Consider the following 17,811-nt stretch of genomic DNA (forward strand, 5'->3'; position numbering starts at 1 on the left):
GCTGTTTTTCTCTGCTTCAATAAGGAGTGAGATAAGCATATTTCCTTTATATATATTCCAAAGGTATAGTTTCAAGGATACAAGTAATATTCTAAAATTATACTTCAGAAGGTTATTATTGCAGAGCTTTTTGTGGATTAAATGCAAGCAAAAAGCAACATCTTTAACACCTTAATTCCATTGCTCCTAAATCAACCAGGGTTAATTGCAAACAAAAGATAGGTTCAAAGGCCTTTTTCCATGCTTTATTTTCCTCAGTTATTATTATAATTCACAGCTCTCCATTGTCGGGGTCCACACATTTCGCATTCACAAATACACACGTCGCCTGTTTGTACCTGACATGAAACACAGCTTTACATCTCACACGCTGGCTTTTGAAAAAGCAGGTACATTGATGTGATTGATTTTTTTCAAGAGCGGTTTAACCTAGTTAAACAACTGAACTGCACTGAAGTGTGGCAGAACCCGCTCCCCGCCATGCCTAATTCAGTCTGAAGGGAGCGCGAAGCGCCTCTAAGCTTTGCCGCATTAACCTCGCTGTGGAATTGCTCCGCTTGTTTTGCAGAGCGCCCTTTGGCGCTGCCCGCCGCACCGAGCGGGGCGCTCCAGCACCGCCATCCCCAGCGGGCAGGAGCCTTCCGGCTGTGCCAGGAGTCCTTGCGGGCAGGAACCAGCCCCGTTCCTTTGGCATACGCTGTCCCGGCCCCGGCGAGCCGGGAGACCATCCCCCGGGACAGCAGAGCACCCCCGGCCCAGCGGCGGCTGCGGCGCCGAGGGCGGGGAGCGGCGGCTGCTCCCGGCGCTGGCGGGCGGGGCCCGCGGTGCGCCCGCCCCCGGAGCCCGAGCCCGGCGGAGCCCCGGCGCTCCCTGCTCGGCAGCGGCGGCGACAGCAGCCATGAAGTCGCTGTGTCTGGTCACCGTGGGGGTCCTGGCCATGACGCTGCTCATCGCCAGCATCTCGCTGCTGGTCGCGCACGTCTTCCAGACAGTGGTGGATCTGCAGGTGAAGCAGGTAAAAGCATTGCCGCGTTGCCGGTTCGGTCCTGGTTTGCTGGGTTATTCCTTCTCAAAATAGCCGAGGGAGGGTGGGGGCTGGCTGCCTCCTTGCAGCGGCGATGGGTGAGTGGGCAGGAGCATCCCTGGGCCGTGGACCCCCCCTGCCCAGCCCCACCCGGCTGGGTTGGGGCTCAGAATGGAGCTCAGGCTGCACTGGTCCCTGGGCTGAGTAAAAATCGGGTGAGGGTGGGGTAAAAATCTCTTCTTGAGGCAGCTGCTGACTGTGGGGCAGCAGCTGTAGCAAGGAGTCCTCTCCAGAGCAGCAGTCCTTGAGAGGAGCAGGAGGCACCTGAAGCACTTCTTCTTTTTGACATCTCTATCATAAATTGCTTGCAGCTCTCATACCTGTTCTGCTGCTCCATTTACGGGTGCCTCTGGAGCAGGGCCAGAGGTGCTGTGGGCTGGAACACGTGGTGTCTGCCAGCCTGTTCCCCAGGCTGGGTGATGGCAGCCAGGCATTTCACCGGGTTGTTCCGCACTCGGGGACACCCATCCTGGTGTTGCTGGGGATGCAGAGGCCTGCACTGCTCCTGCCCTGCCTAAGCTTTTGTTTCTCTCCCTGAGTGGCTCTGTGCATTTATGCAGTGGCCCAGTGGGAAGGGTCAGCTGTGTTAGTAACTCTCTTGGAATTCCTTTGTAATGAACAATTATTTATTTATCTGAGGAATATTATCTTAGCTCTTATTCTGACAGAGAAGCCAGGAACGCTAACCCATGAAGGGATTTGTCCAGAGCTGTTGTCTAAGTGGTGACCAGATTATCTGTGATCTCCTAACCTACTGTTCTTTCCTCTGGGCTGTTGACAGGGAGCATTTCCTACCATAGAAACTGCATTGCCACAAATCGGTTTGGTTTAGGTTGGCACTGAGCTTACAGCAGGTTGTGCCACTTGGAAACACAGCTCCATTCCCCTGATCTTGGCTCTCCTTGGGAAGGAGCCTGCCCTCCCCTGCACCCCAGAAGTTCTGCTTCCACGTGTTCTCGCTGCTGTTAGCGGGGTGGGAGCAGTGCTTTGGAGCAGGACTGTCGGGAATTAGGCGTGATCCTCCTTACGCGCATTATCTCCGGCCGCCTGCTCCTTCCTCGGAGCAACTTATGTAAGAGCCGCTTGCTGTTCGCTCAGCAGGCTTGCAGTCATGCAGGATAAAGTTTCCAGAGCTCAGGCCTTTCTTTGCTGCCTGCTGCTCTCCAGCCCGTGCTGGCACACATCTGGATTGCAGGGAATGCGCTGCCCGGCTCCCTGCCAGGGGTGCCAGCTCCCCGGTGCGCCTTCTGCCGCAGCCACACCCCCGGGCTGGGGAAGCACAGCTTTCAGCCCCACAGCACGCTGCTCCCTGTCACTCTGCTGAGCTGGCTGCTCTCCACATTTGCTTCGTCCCACGTGAGCTTCCCCTCATTTGTGTGTAGTTGGGAAAGCTGCTGTCTCTTGCATAACCGCATGTGTAGCTTAGAAAATCTTGTGCAAATAGACAAATCTAAATTTGCCTTTGGAATGGGCAAGACCTGAGCTTTTGTGAGGAGTCCCTGTTCCTTTGAGGGCTTTCCAGACGTCCTTTGCAGTCTCAAGTGCAGCTGGAGTGGAGAGGCGTTTTGGAGCAGCTGAAGCGCCGGTATCTCCACAGCCAGCACCTGGGAACGGCTGAGGATGGCTCTGCTTTCACTGGGGGTTGTGTGCAGCAGCCTTTCCAGCCAATGGCAGGGTCTGGGATACAGAGAAGGTGTGGGAAGAGGGGGAATCCAGCCTGCTGTCAGACTTCACATCCCCTTGGAAATCAGTGGGCAGATGTGTTGTGACAAGAACACTGGCAGCACTTTTCCCAGAAGACATTCAAATCTCATCAACTTATTCTTTGTTTGCAATTTTTTAAAATTTCTCTGAACTAAACGTGCCATCCCAAGCAGAATTCCAAAACCTGTTTGTTATCAGGGCCTAGCACCTGAAACTCTAGAGAGTCATGGGAAAAATCAGTAATGAACAAGGATGAATCTTCCCCAGGAGAAAGGCATTCCAGCTGCCAGTGGTGTTGCTTTGTGCTCTCTGATGGAGAGATGCTGATGTATTTATTGCCATAGGTGTGCAATTGAGAATACAACCTAATATTATATACATTTATATATATATGTGTATATATATATGCACACACACAATCAATCTTGGAGCTCCTCATTTCAGACTTGGAAGTCAGTCAGTCCTTTGGCCCAGGTGTTTCCTTCACACCACATCCCTTAGGCTGAGAATTTTAGAAAACACTCTTCACACCCCTTGAAATTCCACTGGACTTGTCACCAGCCATCTCTTGAGCTGAGTTGGCTGGAATGTTTGAGGCCCAAAAGGATGAGGAAGATGTTTTCTCCTTTGATGTAGCTGATGTGTTGATAATTTTTTGCTGTTGTTGTTTAATGCAAAACACTGGAGCTCTCAGGAGAGTTTAGTATGAAGGCCTGGCTGAAGGATCCATTGGGAGGCTCCTTCGGGGCAGGCCATTCCCAGAGAGGTCTGTTCATGCTGGTCTGAACACTTACCCCACCACCATAACAAGGTGCAGTTAAACTCTGTCATAGATGAACGCATGAAAGTGCGTCTTTGAATTAAAATGTTTAGAGGTTCCAAGAAATAAAATGAAATAAAGGAATTAAATTTTCTGTGTAGGTTTCAGGAATGTTCAGTACCATTTCCTGCTCCCACCATCACTGCCAGTAGCTGTTATATTTGGGAGGGAAAGCTCCCTGTTTATTTCCTGTGTGTAAAGTACAGTCAAGGCAAGGAAACAGCAGCAAATGAGAGGGCTGTGGGTTCAGGGCTGGCTGATAAATACAGTCAGCAGGAAGGCTGCTTTGGAACACTGGAAATGAGCGTGGACTCCGCTTGGAAAGAAGAAGCTCTGATGTCCTTGTAATATCCTGTGATAGACTGAAATACCCCTGGTAACATTTGGTGAAAATCAGAAGAAAAGAGCTTACCATGTTTCGTTACTTGTCAGTTTTTGGGAGTCTCTCTGAATCCAGCTCACAAGTTTGCTGTCACTGTATAATAAATAGACACTTAATTTCTGTGTGAGATGCAAATTGTGCCATGCAATCCAAGAAATAAATCTGGAATGAATATGACCAGTGAATACAGAGATGAGTCTCCTTGGCATAAATCATAAGAAATCAGGATCAAAAGCATCAGCCTGTGTAAGAAATTGTATATATGAGATGCTGGTAGCTCCAGACAAATGCTCCAAGCTCCTCAAGCGTGTCTGAAACACATTAAATTTTGAGGTGCACACAGAATAAATGGGATTTAATCCTATGGGGAAAGCATGCTGCAAGTGCAAAGTGCCACCAGCTGGGCTGGCTCTCACTGCTGTTCAGCATTACTGCTGCCATGCCAAGCTCCTGCCAACAAGTTTGTCTTTGAAACAGTCTTCTTTATCTCATCCCTCAGAATTAAAGTCTACATGGAGAGAAAACAGCTCCTTAAGTGGGAAGGCCAAGAATGAGTCCTGAGGCAAGAGTGACTGATAAGACTCCCTGAACATTGACCACAAGCTGGCATCTGTCCAGCCTGCTCTGCTTCTGAGCTTCCACTCACAATATTTCACTTGTTTTCTCAGAAGAATAAAAAGAATGAGTGTTGATGAGACCCATTTAATTGCAAATCATTCCCTCCTCCCTTTTTTCCGCCTACAGGTGATGTGGTTTTCAAGATAGAGTTTTCTTTGTGTTTACTCCCGAACATTCCCTCTGCCAGCCAGATTTCTCTGTGTGACCACTGCAGCGGTTCCAGAGTTATAACTACATGAAAGGCCTTGTTTTGGTGGTGGAGATGTTTTATAAATGGGGTGAATTTAATCCAAAATGGAACAGTAATAAAGTGAGAGATTGAGACGTCCATTGCAGAGCTCTACATGACAGGTGTGGTTGTGACTTTCCATGTAAGGTTTATATACTGATAAGGGGTATAACTGAGGTAAGGGAATTAGTGTTTCATTTCCTAAGTGCTTCTGTTATAAGTAATGGTTTATAGCTTGGTTACCAAATAGACTGACACACTATGAGTCTGAAGATGCAGGTGCTGACACGGCTGTAGGAAAGAAATTAAAGACAGAGGGAGAACAATCTTTCCCCTATTCCAAGACCTTGGAAAGACACAAATCCTAGAGTGCCTATGTGAAAGCAATTTGACATTCACAGTTTTGCTCTCAGGCCACCGAAAAATAAAGTCTGATTGCTTTGGAGACAGAATCTCACAGCTGTGTTGGAATCTGACATTCTTGGGCAAAGAAATCATCAAGACCAGCACTCTGTTGGCCTCCCAGCAATGAGTTGTACTTTTATCTGTAATGTTGGCACGTTTTGTGGTGTCTTGCACCAGGTGGAGGTTTTTACTGATGCAGGAAAGGAGACAGGATTGCTGAGTAGTAGTTGGTCAGTCTCCCTTCTGAAAAATGCCAGGCACAATTGTCTGTGGGGAGGAGTAGAACTACAAACCAAGCAGTGCTGCCCCTGGCCTGTGGCCAGGAGAGCAGGTGCCTGGCTTGGTTGATGTTGAGTGAGCTGCTCCAAAGTAAAGCAGATCTAGAACTGGGATCTCTCTCGAGTCTTACTGCCTGTGCTTGTTCCCAGGGTATGGAATTCCTCTCGCCTGTCAGTGCCATGCAGCATGATAGCACCAGCAGCTGATGTGCCTTTCTCTTGTTTCAGGGAACAGTCCTGAAGAATGGCACAGAAACCTTTGAGGCCTGGGAGGACCCTCCCCCCCCAGTCTACATGCAGTTCTACTTCTTCAATGTGACAAATCCTTTGGAAGTGCTGCAAGGTGCCACTCCTCTCGTGGAGGAGATAGGACCATACACCTACAGGTAAGACCTTTCAGGAGTTCCACACTCCACAAGAACTCTGCTGTGTGAGGAATCCAGAAGGCTTGGGGTCCCATTCTGGGAGAAAACCTAGTTGTTAATGTGTGAGGGCAGGTTTATCCAGGGGAGCGTGGTCACAGCCCACACAGACAGCACTGACACTTGCAGCTGCTTTCAGATGAGGCCAGTGACTTCTGTCAGATTTTGGACCAAGTTTTGCTGCTGTTCTTCACTGCTGGACACAGAGGAAGTTAATGCATCCTGGCCTGCTGTCTTGTGAGCTGGGTGATGTTTGGGAGGCTAGGGAGAGTGGAGTGTTGCACAAAAGTGTGACTCATGCTTGCTCAGGAATTGGTTCCTAGCTGGAGTTGCACCATCCCACATGGGTGGAATGTGGCCAGAAAAACACTTAGGGTGGTACTAAAAGGGTCTTCCTGAGCCAACCCTCACTGGAACACCTGCTTAGCTTTTAAACCTATCTCTCATTTTTGCTGATGGATTTACTGAGGCCACGTGTAATGTTAAATACTGTCCAGCTCCTAGAGGTGTCCTGTATGGCACGGAGAGATTTGACTCCCTTACAAACGAGTTTTCCTTTAGATCTGTGATGTGCTCAGCTGCCTGCAGCCATGTCAGCCAGGAGCAGGCCTGTGGCAGGAAGGACTGTGGTCCTGGGAGTCCTGCTGTGATGGGGAACTCGTCCCCACACCAAGAAGGTGGCTTCCTGACTGTCAGCCTCACTTCTGGTCACACAGGCTCATCCAGGCTGGGCACGGGCTCAGTGCTGGAAGGAACTGCCTGTACCTAAGCTGCAAAATTATCAGAATCTCTTGGTATTTGAAAAAGGCCTGGAATGAAAGCAGAAGCCTTTGTGGTAGCCTCGATTTCTGTGTTATCTCTTTCAGTTTCCTTCTTCCCACAGCTCAGCTTCCCTTCTCCCCCTGCCTACTGTCCCTTCCCCTGTCTCCTCTGCATTCTAGACCTGTGTCTGTTTAGTCCTGGCAAACTCCATGTGGTATTTTGGCAAAATCCCTGCTATTACAGGAGCCAGTAGAGCTGGAGAAAAGATGATCCACAAGCTCTTTAGTTCTCAAGCTTTCCTTCAGGTCTGTGTAGTGTAGTGTAATGCTGGGCATCAGTCAGCAATGTGTTCAGTGTCAGGAAGATGAACAGGACCAGCTCCAGGGTTCACACAGGCTGGCATTCAGTCCTCTTTGCCAGCTTCCTTCCCTTTCCTTAGCTCTGAGTGCCTCCTGGGTGTCCCACACAGCCTGCTTTGGGAAGCTGCACCTTGTCCATGGAGGAGCTCAGCAGGGTGGCTGGGGCTGGGCCCTGCCCCAGGGGAGGCCCAGCCTGAGCTGCTGCTTTGCTGGGAAAGCCTTTCCCTGCATCCCACACCAAGGGCTGCCTGCAAGCAGGTCCCTGACACCAGCCCTCCCTCAGGTGTTCTTGGTGGGGACAGAGAGGGAGGGGAAGAGGCTGCACATTCCAGCTGGTTCCACAGGCCCTGTGTGGCAAAGCACTGAAACCTCATTTAGCCTTAGCACGTGGCAGAACTCCCAAAATGCACTAATGTGAAGTGCATGGCTCTGTGTTTTTAGAAAAAAAAAGGCTGGGGAAGGGCTGGGAGTGAACTGGGCCAGACAAGCAGAGAGTAAAAAATCCAGTCAGTGACAGGGAGGGCTCCAGAGAGTCTCATTCTGCAGCTCAGACTTTTCACCAGCATACAGTGTAAAGCACTTCAGGCAGATTCTGTAACAAAAACATAGTAGTGCTGGTGTTTTTAAATCCTGGAAGTTGAAGTGGCAGCATGTAAAATAAGTAATTACAAAGTTCAAGCTGCCTATCTGCCCAAGCCTGCTGAGTCCCAAAAGAGCACTGGAATATTATCTGGTCTTGCACGTATTTACAACTTTTTAACTTCAACATCTTAGAGCCTTAGTAACGTCCTACTCATATCCCTCATCAGGGAGTATTATTTTCCTCTCCAGAGCTGGAGAGGTGTCTCAGATTACTCCTGGCCTATTTTAGGAAGGCATTTCACAGCTGTCCATTTCCATCCCCTCAGTTCCAGCCCCGGGGTATGAAATAGATTGCTGTCCAAGAGGGTCCTGCCAAATGTTCCTGGGTGGAGGGATGCTGGGGAGTGGGAGAGACACTTAGGGTAAGGAAGATGGGAAGTGGCTGGTTTCTGATAGCAGTAGTTTCACAGGCTTTTCCAGTTTGCCTTAGATGTGAAGGCTGAGCCAGAGTAATGCAGCCTGCTGTGAAGCTGCACTGATGGATTCAGTGCAGCCAGGACAGAATTTCAATCCAAATTGGATGCAGAACATCAGAGTACATCATCTGGCAGAACAATTCTCCCTCACATCGTGTGACTTGACATTTGCCCAGGCAAATGTGAAAGTCAACAGGCTCCTGAGTCACTGCAGGCTGAGGAAACAGGAGGAGTTTCCCCTCCTGCATGTGCCAGGCAGTGAGCAGTCTGCTGCCATTTCCCTTTTGGGGTTTGCTGGAGCAACGAGTGTGTGTCAGCAGAGCTGCAGAATCCTGGTTGGTCAAGTGCTAATGGCAATGCAAATTGACTTCTTGTCGGGCCAGCAGGTAGCATTTGATGTTCCTTGCCAAGTGGACTGGTCTGTCAGCAATCCTGAGTTTTATCCTGCTGTCTGAGTGCTTAGACAGGAACAGCAGCAACCTTCCAGGTAATGAAAAGCAAAAGTTCAGTTGAATTTCTGTTGTGCCCAGGATTCCTGCTCGAGAATTAAAGGAGAAGAACTAAAATGAGGCTTGTTCTGTGGTCGTGCCACATGTAAGCCACATGCTCTGAAGGCAGCAGAAGGATTCTGGTGGGTTCTTGGGTCAGGCCCATGACACGCAGCCTGCGTCTTTCTGGAAGTGGATTTTGCCTGCAGCAGAGGCAAAAGTTTCATTTTCACACTGGACTTCAGGGCAATCTCATATATGGTGCCTTTAAGTCCTTCTGAGCCATCTGAAATTGTTGTCCTTCCTTTGAGATTTTTAAAGATGAAGCAAAAATACAAAGTGCAAGTAGCACTCAGGGTGGCATTTCTGGAGATGCCCCATGAGGTCTGACTCAGCTCATGCAGACGCAGCAGGGAGTTTGTGTCAGTGAGGGAATCTGCTTCCAAAGAACTGAAAATGCCACCCTTTCATGCTTAAAGCAGAAAAACAGCCATAAGTTAACTGTGACTAATGCTCTATTTGTTTAACTCAGTCAGAGAACAAACTCTTGTCTTTCAGGGAATACAGGCCAAGAGTGCACATCCAGTTTTTGGACAATGGAACCAAAGTGTCTGCTCTAAACCCAAAGACTTATGTATTTGAACCTGAGAAGTCAGTGGGAGACCCTGAAGTGGACCTGATCAGGACAGTAAATATCCCTGCAGTGGTGAGTCCTCTTTTGTTCCTGCTTGGAATTCATCCTGACACACTTCATAAGGAGCAGTGTGTTGCTTCATCCTGACTCTCTGTGGTAGATGAATGTGATGGAAGAACAAGAGAGGCAGCTTGTGTCCTGGGCAGATGCTGGTCTCACTTTGGGGCTGGACTGTTGTGGGGGGGCTTATTTTGTTCCTCCCTCTCCTCACATCTCTGCAGTGCCTTCCCCTGGTGCTGCAAGATGACACACGCTCCAGGGACAGGGGGAAATCAGGCCTGCCTGATATTCCTGCCTCCAAGTCTGCTTCCTAAACCAGAAACAAAGTACAGTAGAGCAGTTCCAGACAGAGCTGAATGAAATTAAAGTAAAAAATGCACCCCCAGACTGCACTAACTAGGTGACAGAGAATCTCATGGTGATCACAGGCAGACCATTATTTTGGTCTTATACAGGGATAGCATGAGAACAAGCAGATCCCAAGCTGTCACAGAGGCAGTCAGCCTCTACTCAAACACTTGGGGGTGTCATTCAGCCTTTGCTCTCCATCCTGGTTTAATTTCATTTGCAGGGTTCCTTCATTTCAACTTTGTCCCCAGCATTTCCAAAAATGCCTGATTTTACGAGTGAATACAGAAATGCCCTGTATGAGTAGTAGATAGGACTCAGCTTAATGAAAGTTGCAGACAATACAGACCCTGTGTTTTCAATTCCTCCCAGGCACCTCGTGGTGGTAAGGATTATCTCTCCTTCAGGTTTTTGGCTGTGATGTACTGTATCAGGCAGTATGAGAAGAACCACAGGTTGGTTAGCCCAGAAGGAATGCCCTCCTTTTGTTATGACCTCTTTAAAGGCCTGTTGTCAGCTGGAAAGGAAATAAATGTTTGAATTTTGGTAAAATGGGTGTGCAGCGGTGGAAAGTGTCTGTGCCTGGATGCAGCTGATGGTTTGTTGCCCAGCAAATGTGACCATTGCTGCCTCATTCCCATGCCCTGCAGACTGCCATGGAGTGGACCAGGTCGACCCCTCTGCAGTTTGCCACGGAGGTGCTGCTGCTGCTGTACCAGGAGTCGCTGTTCACTGTGCGCAGCGTGCACGAGCTGCTCTGGGGCTACAAGGACAGGCTGCTCTCCACCATCCACGTCCTGCACCCCGAGATCGACCCCATCTTCGGGCTCTTCAGCAAGGTAACCCGTGGCCGCACCTGCTGCTGTTGTCCCTGGGGGGTGATGGCACTGCATGGGAGGGATGGATAAGCTTTCCAAGGACAGCATCCTCCACTATTGCCTGTGCTCGCTTGAATAACATGGGCTTTGTGGAGCCACGTGTGCAAACTGCCAGAAAAATGTCCTGATTTCCTTAGTAATTGACTGAAGTTGGATGTTAATTCTGTGCTGGAGCCATTCCTGGCTTGCACAGTATTTCTGGTCACTCCATGTCATTTTGGTCTGAGGGGAGTCCTTGCTTCATGGGGATATCTGCAGTGCTGAGGTTATTTCTGTGGGGTTATTTTCTTCCTGAGGACTCTTTATTCAGGGGCAGCCCTAAAAAGGAGAAAAGGCTCATCAGGTGTTGTATTTCCTTTGTTTGTGAGGTGTAAGGATCTTTCCCAGTCACTTCCACCTCATTCCTGTTCAGGGTGGAGTTCAATGAACTGCACAGCTCTCAGGGGCAGTCCATCACTCCCGGGGTGGATTTGAAGTGGTGACAGCTTCAAGTCCTTCCACCCCATTGTAGTGAGCAGCCAGGTGCCACAGGAGGATTGGAGCCACTGAAAGCTCCTGCATCTGTTTGCAGATGAACGGAACTGATGATGGAGAATATGTTTTCCTGAGTGGGGAGACAAACTACCTGAACTTCTCCAGGATTGTGGAGTGGAAAGGAAAAGAGTAAGTTTCTCAGTGTACTGTTGCCTCTGTCACAATCTGCCCCTTGCTTGCCTGGTGCCAGTTTAAAGAGAATGCAAGTGCAACTTAAACCCATTTCAATTGCTTTTGTTGTTAGCAGAGCTGAGGCAAGAGGAATTGGCTCTGTACAGGTCTGATTCCCATTTGCCTGGGCCAGGAGCTGGCATGGCCTGACTGCTGCTGGGACATCTTTTAGCCCTTGCCCTCTTTCCTTCCCTTTCCTCAGGTCCTTGAGCTGGTGGACAACAGAGGCATGTAACATGATCAATGGCACAGATGGGACATCCTTTCACCCGCTGATCAGCAAGGATGAGAACATTTACATCTTTTCTTCAGATTTCTGCAGGTGAGGAGAAGATGGTGGCACTCAGGCTTCAAAGCAGAGTGTTTACATCCATTCCTCTCAAGGTGTCATGTTAGGCTGGTGCTTCTCCTCCTGTGATTTCATTTAACACTCACAGTGTTCTGCATTGTGATGGGAACATGAGAGTTACAAAAAACCCTCCCAATCTGCAGTTAAGGATGTGTTATTTCAAAGTGAAGATTTATGAGGTGAAAACTTGGACAAAAACTCCTCCAAAGTCTTCCTCTGTGCTGTGCTTTTTCAGAGTACCCAGGCTGCCCTCTTCTGAGATTAATGACTTTACGTGATGCTGTCTGAAATGTACCAAGGAAATCTTGGCCTTTCCTCCTTAATGTAACACCTTCTGTCCCCTCTTGCTGATTTCCTAGTGCATGAAGAACAAACCCAAGCTGGAATTATTTAAATCCATACAGACACATGTTAGGCTAAATTCAGAACCTGTCAGATTGCTCTGTCTTCCACAACTGTGTTCTTTTCCTGGTCCCTCCCAGGAGAGGTGCCAGCACTCACACCACATGCAGCAGTGATGTGAGGACTGTCTGTTGTGTGCAGCAGCAGGATGCTGGGATGTGTGTTTGCTGCTCAGAGTGTGGTGGGACCGCAACCTGGGGCATCAACAGGGGCACACATGCGGGTGGGCTCAGCGCTGCTGCAGCCTGACAGGCCTGGCCCTGCTCTGCTTCCCCGCAGGTCCCTGTTCCTGGTGTACGACAGCTCGGGAGCCGTGGCCGGGGTGCCCACGTTCCGCTTCGTGCCCTCCTCCATGGTGTTTGCCAACACCTCGGTGAACCCGGCCAACGCCGGCTTCTGCGTGCCCGCCGGCAACTGCCCTGGAACCGGTGTGCTCAATGTCAGCGTCTGCAAGCAGGGTACGGCCCAGCCCTGGCTGCCCCACAGCCCCTGCCCTTGGGGGCTCCACAGGGGCCCCTTCCCCTCTCTGCAAACTGCTCAGAGCTGTGGGGTCCTCCAGGGCTTCCCCAGGTCCTGCTCGGCCTTTGGTTTTGGTGGTGACTCAGTGTTCCTGCATTCCAGGTGCTCCAATATTTCTGTCAGCTCCACATTTTTACCAGGCAGATCCAAAGTTTGTAGAGGACATAGAGGGCATGCATCCCAAAAAAGAATACCATGAGACTTTTCTGGACATCAATCCTGTAAGTGCAGCCTTTTTTCAAGGGTTCTGTTGGTGAATGGATCCAAGCACCTGGGTTCAGGTCACCTCCTTGCGTGGTGGGTGTTGGCATAGTCCCACTGACCTTAAGGAATCTGTAGTAGTTCTGTGATGCTGGATGGAATGGGAGATCCCTTTGGGCACTTTGGGTCAGCTCTCCTGTCTCTGTCCCCTCCCAATGTCACACACCCCACCCACCCACTCACTGGCAGGGCAGTGTGAGAAACAGAAAAGGCCTGGAGCTGTGCAAGGGCTGCTCAGCAATCACTGAGCATCCCTGCATTACCCACACTGTTTTCATCAGGGCTCCAAAACACAGCCTGGTGCCAGCTGCTGTGGAGAAAATCCATTCTCTCCCAGCTAAAACCAGTACAGCAGTGATCTCTACACCCCCACAGACAAATGTGGGTCAAGGAAAAGAGCACAGTCACTGACCTGCCTGGTTTATAGAAACAGTGCTCTGACTCACCGGGCTGTTATGTGCAGCTAAAGCAGGAGGAAATTCCACAGCTTCTCTCAGACCTGGTGCAGATCCTGCTGCGGGGTGTGTACCAGAACTGCATTCTCACAGTTCTTGTTCTTTCACCTTCACTGGGTTTTTTACACTGATCTCTTTTATTCCCCAGCTGACAGGGCTCGTCTTGCAGGCAGCCAAGCGGATGCAGGTCAACGTTCATGTCCGAAAACTACCTGAATTTTTGTGAGTGCTCTCTGCTTCTGGGTGGAGTTTCATATCTAACCTGATGTTCAGCATGATTTGTTCTGCAGTGTTTTGATGGAATTTGGGATGGAGAGAGCAAGCATGAGAGAGGGAAGTGCAATAAAATCTCAGTTCTAAGGGACAGTATGCTCCCATCTCACAGATCAAGCAGATTCTGTAGTTCCACCTGCAGAGTAAAGAATGCTGAATGGCAGCTACTGCTCCTGATGTTTCCTAGCGCAGCTTGGCTGTAATAACTACAGCACAAGTATTTTATCTGCCCAGTCCCCTTGGGAGACTCAGGGGTGTCCTTCAGGCTTGTTTCCCAGTGCTCAGAAGCAGTCACAGTAACACAGCTCCTGCCTGCGCTGAGATTCCACATGTGCCAACTGTTGGGGGATTTTTGCTGCTGTGCCCATGTGGCTCGGACAATAGTTCCTGTGTTTTACAAGTAGGAGTAACCTTCAGTACATCAGCTTAGCTCAATTCCTGCTGCCTGGCACAAATCTGTCACTCAGTTACTAATGAGCCCTGGATGGATCCCTGTCTTTCACTGCCCACCAAATCCCAAAATACACCCTACTCCCGAATCAGAATTTATCCATCTGTGAGACTGAGATTGTCCTACTCCAGCAGGGAGGTGAAAATACACAGCAAAAAGGAACAGCCCAGAGGTTTTTTAGGGACACTTTCCTCTTTCATTGGTTTTGTATAATCTGTCTTCACAACCCTCAGGTGGAAAAGTCCAAACCCATAATTTTTTTTTCCCACGCAGTGAAACCGGCAACATCCGAACGCTGATTTTCCCAGTGATGTATATAAATGAGGTAAATAGTTTTGCTGTCTTTCCAGCATTGTGGCATGTTAATGCTTGCAGAAATACCCTCTGAGCCAGCCAGAAAAGAAAATGCTGATTTTCTTGTTTGTACAGCAATAGCTAGGAAGCTGTTGCTGTTTCTTAACTAACACCCTCCTGCTGTTTGTTGTACTGTTAATTTTAGCCTTCCCTAACACTCTCAGTCAGACACTCCTTTTAAACTGAAGGGAGTTGGCCATGAGGAAGAGGGGTGCTCAGACAGAGGCAGGACTTCAGGAGATCACACCTTTTCTTGAGTCATCTGCTGTGAATATTCCTGTGCTGTAGTCAGATCACTGAATCAATTGGTGTTAGTCCATTCCTAAACCATAAGTTAAAAATCCCTATTTTCCTTTGAAATAGACTAGCTAATCCCTGTGCCCCCTGGAAGAATTTTAGGGGGAAAGTGTGTCAGGAAGCAGTGAAACAGTGGTGGAGAATTGTGGGAGTGTTGTTTCCCTGCCCTTCACAAAAGTGATCTTATAGAAAGCACAGAAATAAATGAAGATTTGGGTTTTTTTTTTCAATTTCCTCTTCATCTCTCTCTGCTCCAGAGTGTTCTGATTGATGAAGCATCTGCCAGCAAACTCAGGCATGTCCTGCTGGAAGCCAGTGTTGTGACTGGAATCCCCTTTGTAATCATGGCTCTGGGGATTGTGTTTGGGATTGTTTTCATCGTGATGGCTTGCAGGTCCCAGAGGATAACTGAAGAGGTAAGCAGCACTTGCATTTGACTTTGCTTGCTGTCCATCTGCCTGCATTTGATTTTTCTTTTTTTTTTCTTTTTCTTTTTTTTTTTTTTTTTTTTTTTTTGTGGTTGATTTTATCTTTTGGTGTCTTTCTGCACGTGTTTTTATCTTGTTTTTGTTGGGAATGACCTTTCTAGGGAGGGGAAGTTTTAATAGACTCAGAATAAACGCGCCAAAGCAAAGGAGCGGAGTTAATCCGAGAAGCCTGGTAAGGCAGGTCCTGTCTCTGTGCCAATTCCCTTGCCAACAGTAGTGAAATAAATCAGCCTGTCTAGAGGACCCTGAAGGATAAGATGCAAAACCTCCACCATATGTGAGGACAGATTTAGTTGGTGTCAGTGTTCTCAGCAGAAGAACTGCATTGTGCCAGTGGGTTATTTTCCAGAATCACAATGCAAATTTGTGGTCAAAGAACAGATAAATTGCACAGACAGCAGTAGCAGCAGGAAGTATTCTCCGCTATTGTCTATTTACAAGACAGCCTGTAAATCTGTTTATGAGCACGCTGGCATTAAGGTGCCTGTCAGGGCGAAAGCTGATGCCAGCATTTCACCATAACAGGGCTCAGATGGCACCAGTGTGGAGCCTTTGGTTAGAGGAATAGCCTGGGTTCTCTAGGAGGCTGTTTTCTCCTCATAGTTGCCGTGGGCTTACTGTGCTCTCGTGTGTTTGGTGTTCCCTAAATGCTGTCTTACAACTTCCTTCTGTGCCTGGGGAAGCCCTCTGGATCAGTGGGTCCCACTGCCATCCCATCCCCATGCACTTCAGTTTCCTGTGCAGGAGGAGACTGGTCCTTTTTCCTTTCCTTTTCTTCTGAGCCTGCCTGTGCTGTCAGCAGCTCAGCCAGGGTGTCCCAAGGCCTGTCCTGGGAATTCCTGCTCCACCCTGCATGCCCAGCTTCAAACCAGCTCTCCTGGATGTGCTGGAACACTCTGCAGGGGTCAAAGTGACAAAGGACCCCCTGCATTCTGTGCTTTTCCTGCTTTGGTTTTTCTTGCTTTTTCTGCAAGCAGAGTTCATCCAGCAGTCTGCAGCTCTTCCTGTGCTCCCTGGCTGGTTCTGGCCTTCCCTCCTGTGTCAGGGGCTACAGCTGCCACCCACCCTCTGGTGCTTCCTTTGTGCACCCTGGCTCTCTTGAGGGAATTGTCCTTAGAAGTAGGAGCTTTTCCTTTCCCTGCTTGGAGGCTTCCCATGGTGGAAGGTCTCTGATGGCCATGTTTCACTTGCTGTGGTTTTGTTCTTGCAGAGCACGGAAGAAGAGAGGTCCCCACTCATCAGGACGTCTTAGTAGGTTTCATTCCCCCTGTGAGATTGGAGAGCAAGCGATTAGAGCTGACCTAACACCAGCTGTCCCCTGTGGAGCCACGCTTGTGTCCAGCGCCACTTTTGGTGGGACAGAGGTGGAAGGGAGTCTGCACTGGCAGCCAGGGAGGAGACTTTTCTCTCAGCTATGTTCCAACTTCCAAACTCCATTTGCAAACTGCTCTGGATCCTGCTTTTCTCAGCCCTGCCCTCTGTTTGTACCCACACTGGCAGCCACAGAGGATCAGCACCGGGGACCGGCCCGGTTCCCTATGGGAGTGACACGGGTGGCAGTGCCAATGGCAATGGGCTCCTGGATGGCCCTGGGACAGGGACACACAGGCTGTGGGCTGGGTGCTGCTCTGTCCGTGATGTGTCCTCACTGTTGTCACTGGTGTCCTTGCTCCTGTCACAGCACAGTGTGCAGCTGACCTGCCCCAGAGCTGCAGCTCTGCGTGGGACCGAGCCAGCGGCTGGAAGTGCTTCTCCATGCAGAACACCTCGGTGTTCCCACTCTGCTTGCTAGCCAGGCTTTTATCCTTCGGGTGTGGGCTTTGTTCTGCAGCTTCAGGCACCACAGCTCAGCCGTGCTCCTGGGCGGCAGGAGACACAGCCGCTGGGTGGTGCTGTGGGAGTTTGCTGGGAATAATGCAGACTTGGCATGTGTGGGATGAGAGCGCCCCTCCGTGTGATGGACAGGGTCCTGAGAACTCCTGACACTTTTTTACTTGTCAAGCAGAAACTTGTGTTAAACGTCACCAAGGTTCCTCCCCCCCTTCCCAATTAAAAGAATATTCTCCTGGAGGAATGTTTCCATTAGGTAGTGAGCTGTGTGTTCCAAGTGTATAACTGTCTTCTAAAGAGGAGCATTGGGGTGTGCATTGCTTGGGCTTGGTTTGGGCTCTTTTTCCTGGCTGCTGCTTTGGTTCCTTCCCTGTGACGGTGGGGAGGCCCTTGAATGGATTCTGCAGAGAGCTCTGGCTTCCCCTGAATCCCTGCAAGTGTCCAAGGCCAGGCTGGATGGGGCTTGGAGCAGCCTGGGATCGTGGAAGGTGGGCCTGCCCACTGTGAAAAGCAGAATTCACTGCTTAGAATTTTGAGAAGTTTAATAATAATAGTATTTAAAAAGGACCATATTTCCAGGGCTGGGGTGCTCCTGACCAACAGCCAAAGAACACCCCTGGGTATACAGACAGTGTTATCTTTATAGTGTTACATCACTGAGATACACACATATTCATGTGTTTCCTGCATTATTCAAACATTCTTGTGAACTTTATGATGTTTTGGGAACTCCTTTGTTTGACTTCACCATCCAGCTTATCTGAATGACATCCTGGTTGTCAGGTCAATATATTTTATTTCTCCTTGTCCCTCCATCTTGCTCTTTCACATCCCCTGATAAGGATTTAATGTGTGCTCCTTAAATTTAACGTGGTATTCTCTAATTGTCCTCCGGTGC

The 17,811-nt window shown here is 49.4% G+C and overlaps 1 protein-coding gene across 2 annotated transcripts; it reads left to right on the forward strand.

Moving 5' to 3' along the window:
• The first annotated feature begins 597 nt into the window (after nt 1-597).
• Nucleotides 598-17,721, forward strand: SCARB2 (scavenger receptor class B member 2). 2 transcript variants are annotated; one of them, XM_074540412.1, is made up of 13 exons: nt 598-1,015; nt 5,749-5,906; nt 9,168-9,315; nt 10,302-10,490; nt 11,101-11,192; nt 11,437-11,556; nt 12,265-12,443; nt 12,607-12,725; nt 13,369-13,442; nt 14,218-14,269; nt 14,853-15,011; nt 15,185-15,255; nt 16,294-17,721. In XM_074540412.1, the coding sequence occupies exons 1-12, from the start codon at nt 899-901 to the stop codon at nt 15,212-15,214; spliced, it is 1,437 nt and encodes a 478-aa protein (XP_074396513.1). In that variant the 5' UTR covers nt 598-898; the 3' UTR covers nt 15,215-15,255; nt 16,294-17,721. The 2 variants fall into 2 exon arrangements, with proteins under 2 accessions (XP_074396513.1, XP_074396512.1); XM_074540411.1 differs by lacking the exon at nt 15,185-15,255 and having other exon boundaries at nt 601-1,015.
• Nucleotides 17,722-17,811: the final 90 nt, after the last annotated feature.

This window comes from Zonotrichia albicollis, chromosome 5 (genome assembly GCF_047830755.1).
Source record: "Zonotrichia albicollis isolate bZonAlb1 chromosome 5, bZonAlb1.hap1, whole genome shotgun sequence".
Classification (NCBI taxonomy): domain Eukaryota; kingdom Metazoa; phylum Chordata; class Aves; order Passeriformes; family Passerellidae; genus Zonotrichia; species Zonotrichia albicollis.

Coding starts and splice junctions, on each gene's coding strand:
- SCARB2 (XM_074540411.1), top strand. CDS start 899: ATGAAGTCGCTGTGTCTGGTCACCGTGGGGGTCCTGGCCATGACGCTG. Junction 11,193..11,436: donor GTGGAGTGGAAAGGAAAAGA/GTAAGTTTCTCA, acceptor CCCTTTCCTCAG/GTCCTTGAGCTGGTGGACAA. Junction 12,444..12,606: donor TGTCAGCGTCTGCAAGCAGG/GTACGGCCCAGC, acceptor CCTGCATTCCAG/GTGCTCCAATATTTCTGTCA.